Source organism: Bombus impatiens, unplaced genomic scaffold (genome assembly GCF_000188095.3).
Source record: "Bombus impatiens unplaced genomic scaffold, BIMP_2.2 scf_5545, whole genome shotgun sequence".
Taxonomy (NCBI): domain Eukaryota; kingdom Metazoa; phylum Arthropoda; class Insecta; order Hymenoptera; family Apidae; genus Bombus; species Bombus impatiens.
The window spans coordinates 1-4,069 of NT_181963.1; the positions used below are offsets into that span (position 1 = coordinate 1).

General features: G+C 26.4%; 1 protein-coding gene across 1 annotated transcript; it reads right to left on the reverse strand.

Annotated features, from left to right (window-relative positions):
• Positions 1 to 4: 4 nt before the first annotated feature.
• On the reverse strand, positions 5 to 4,069 carry LOC100741683 (kinesin-like protein KIFC1; the record flags this gene model as incomplete). The annotated part of the gene is made up of 5 exons (XM_033324638.1): positions 4,045 to 4,069; positions 3,476 to 3,959; positions 3,033 to 3,363; positions 2,661 to 2,784; positions 5 to 889 (listed from the first exon to the last, which is right to left on the reverse strand). A coding segment is annotated over exon 5 (885 nt), but the record flags the coding sequence as incomplete, so codon positions are not given.

Genomic DNA, 4,069 nt, shown 5'->3' on the forward strand with positions numbered 1-4,069 from the left:
GAACCAATGTTTGTAACTCATTTTTAGTTGCATTTAATTCTTTATTCTTTTCTGTTTCAACTTCTAAACTAGCTTTTAGATCCTTTATTATAAATTCATGTTGTGATATTAATGACTCTTGAGACGAGCATTTTTGTTTAAATTCTACTAAAGTATTTGAAATGCTTTTACATGACTCCTCTGATTCTTTCAAACATTTTGACAAATTCTCTTTTTCTTCTTGCAATTTACTCATTTCTGCTTTTAATTCTCTGCATTCATTTACTAATGTCTTATTCAAATTTTCATATTCTTCTGCTTTTAGTTTATGTACATTTTCATTTGCCTTTAATGTGTTCATTTGTTCTTGAAGTTCATTATATTTTGCTGAAGTTTCTGCATATTTCTGTCGTATATTAGATAACTCATTACTGGTGTGGGCCAATCGACCCTTTAAGTCCCATTTGGAAGGCTTAGCTGCATTACTGCTGCATTGTACCTTCTGGGCTATGATATTCTGACTAGACTTATTGGTGGTATTATTTCTTAATGTACTACCAACTTGCTGTGTACTTATTTTAGTAGGAGGCTTAGCAAATTGTCTCTTGGTTTCGCCATGTGTAATAGCTGCAACAGCTGGTCTTTTCACAGCTCTGGTAGTAATGGAAGACATAGTCTTCGATCTACTTAAAGTTTGTTTAATTGGAGGTTTATTTTCATTTGAACATTTTGCTATATTTACTGTACTTTTGGCTTTTGTCAGTCTTTCAGGAACAGCACTAGAACTTGCATGGGGTAGATCATTTTGGCTTTTTACCATTTTTTTATTATCTTTGTCTGTAGCAATGTTTACTGTGCTGTTAATTACTTTTGATAAATTAATTTTTGGTTTTGGCAAGCGTGATTCCATCTAAACATGAAGATCAATTATTTGGATTAATACAATAATAAAAAAAAGAAACTACATGCTTTAAAACATTTAACTCATACCCATACATGCAAAACCAATATTTCCAGTGTACTGTTTAATTATTACCAAACTACAACATCCATTAGCAGACAAGACCCCCCTTTACTGTTTATGCTGCCCCAAGCCACATTTTATTCAAAACAATAAAACAAATGTAGTTAGTTAAATAGTGGATTACGTGAAATTGAAAATATATTATACATGACAAAAAATTGATGTGTACGATTGATATAAACAACTATCTGACAAAACAAACCTCGTTCAACAAAAGAACACAATTAAGTCACTCGTAGTTACACACTTATCAATTATTTGTTTACTTTTAAATTATATTACCTAATTTGTTATGTTCGCATACACAAAATCACACTAATAATGTTACTTGTACAGAAAGAAAGAAACGACAGTTTACTTCACTTCACAGCATTCAAGAGTCGGTTAAGCTGTTAAACAACTGCATTTATTTAAACTTGAATTTGCTTGAATGTAGCCAATCAGAGGAGTATAGTATGAGAGCTGAGAACCAATCATTTGAAGACATAGAAAAGATTTGGCCAATAGTAATCACTGATATATGTATTTATACTTGGTTATATTTTAAAGTCGATACACGTATCGATACCTGAATGTGTCGATTCTATTTAATTTTCATTAGCAGTTTGAAACTTAAACAACAATAAATAAAGATTATCAGTTGTTCCGAATTATAATTTTCCGATTATCAAATTATCAATAGTTTATTATTTTTATAGTGTCATTAATTGATATTTAATTAAATATTTTAATCAATAAAAATCACTTTTTCCAGATGAGTTAGTAAAATATACATTCAATAACTTTTTGAATATACTTAATTTATGAAAATAATTTATGGTAAGTATATGTATGTTATGATAAAATATGTATTTCAAAATTAAACGATCAGGCTGTAGCAATGTATTTTATGAATAATTCTAAGAGAAATATTAAATGGGCATAGGTTTGTAACTATTTTATTAAAAATTTTTTAAAAAGGTATTCATCAAGTAGTAAATTTCGATATCTAACACTCTATATAAAAAAATAAACGTTGTTTCCTTAATTTTCCTAATTCAGTTGTTGCTTATTTGAAAATATTAAAAGTTATTGTTAATATATTTTCTTTTTTTATATCAGATGGAAAGATCAGTATTATACTCTAAAAACTTTCGTGTTTTCGAGAAAACACTTGTGAAATTATAAATGACTAGAGTTTAATTTTAGTTAAATCAATCTTAACTGTCGCTATGAATCTTCCGGATAACCTAGTACATTTATACACAGCCAGTTTATTTAATTTCGGAATACTTCCTATTTTTTTGAAAAAATGTAAATTATGATAATACAGAGTAATTAAGTAAAAAAATATTTCAGTGTGATTTACAAAATTGATATATGCATACGAATATATATATTTATATTTTACTAAACAGTAATCTTAGTTTCTTATAAAGATTTAATGATCTCATAATAAAAATATTATATTTAAATTTGTATACCTAATTAGTGTATATCCGTGTGAAATTAAACTATATATAAATATATATATAATTAAACTATATGTATATATATAAATATATGTATTTAATCATCACAAGTCTTATATTTATTTTATACAAGTATTATAAATAGATTAGGAATATATTTAGTCTTTGACTATAGATTGAAAATATTTAACTGATCTTTAAATTACTTTTTAATTCATTTAACAAGATCGAACCTATTATCATCTTTTCGCAGGTAACATGGATTTCCAAACATTAGCTATCACTTCTATTATCACCAAGGACTTTGATGCTTAAGTATGCGACGTAAATCTGCAAGAAAACGAATTTTTTTTAAGCAAAATTTCATTTTTATCATGTAATATAAAAGAATCCTGTAATATTTTAAATTTTTATATTACAAATTTGTAAATTTATGACATTTAACAATTTATATCATAAATCTTATCATAAATTAACAAATTTGTAATAAAATTTATAATATTAATTCGTAATATTTTATTTGAAAACATTCTTAAAAATTTTCTAAGTAATTAAGTCTTAATTTAGAAGTCTCTTACTTGATTCCTTCATCACTGCAGGATGTCATTACAACATTCATAGTCTCAAACACTTTCTGGCATATAGCTTTCTTATTCCCATAATATTACACATTCACATATTCATCCATATCCGTCAATTTTGCTTTTTCCTTGTGGACATACTTTCTTACCAGAGAATAACTCTTATTATTTCTCTAATTGGAATTGAGTGTTTTTTCAATTGCAAAGTCAATAAAATTTTCTAATTGTGTGAAATCATTAAAATTAATTTTCAACATAGTGGACAAATTTGAATTTATTTCTAATAGTGATATTTGCATAAAATTATAACCATTCCTTTTGGTAAATCCTATTAATGAAACAAGTTGCATTATAATACTGGTATATAAATATTATATGCCAGTTAATATATTAAACATTAAAAACTAATGATTTAATTGCTATATACCATATAAATTTACCTTCACTCTTATTTGTATTTCTTTAACAAAATATGATATCTGTCTATACTATTACTATTTGTTGGAACTTTGTATAGTGTTTTTGTAGTCATGCTCATAGGATAATAACATTAGTCACGTTCTTTTTCTATTTTGGGATTAGCAATTGTGTACATTGATAGCAAATCTCAATAAATTCAATGTTTCATTATAATATTCGTCTAAAGGAGATACATTTAGTAATATCAACGTCTTTGAAATGTCAGCTAAAGATACTATTAATAAATGAGTCAGCTACACAGACATTATACTCTTCTAAGTGGACTGGTCTAACAGAGCTAACTCTACAAAAATATTTTTCAGGCTAACAGTTGCTGGGAACATTTCATCGAATGAAAATTCTTGTCTGGTTCCCTTTGATTTTCCACTGCAACTAACTGAATCATACCCATTAAATTTTCCTACTACGATAGTGTATTCATGTACAAAGTTGATATTATATATCCTGGAGAAAATAAAATAGACGTCATTAAGAAACTGTGCTGTATTTGTGAAAATCAAATATTTATATATATATATAAAATACATACACTTTTCCAAGTTCACTTGGAGTTC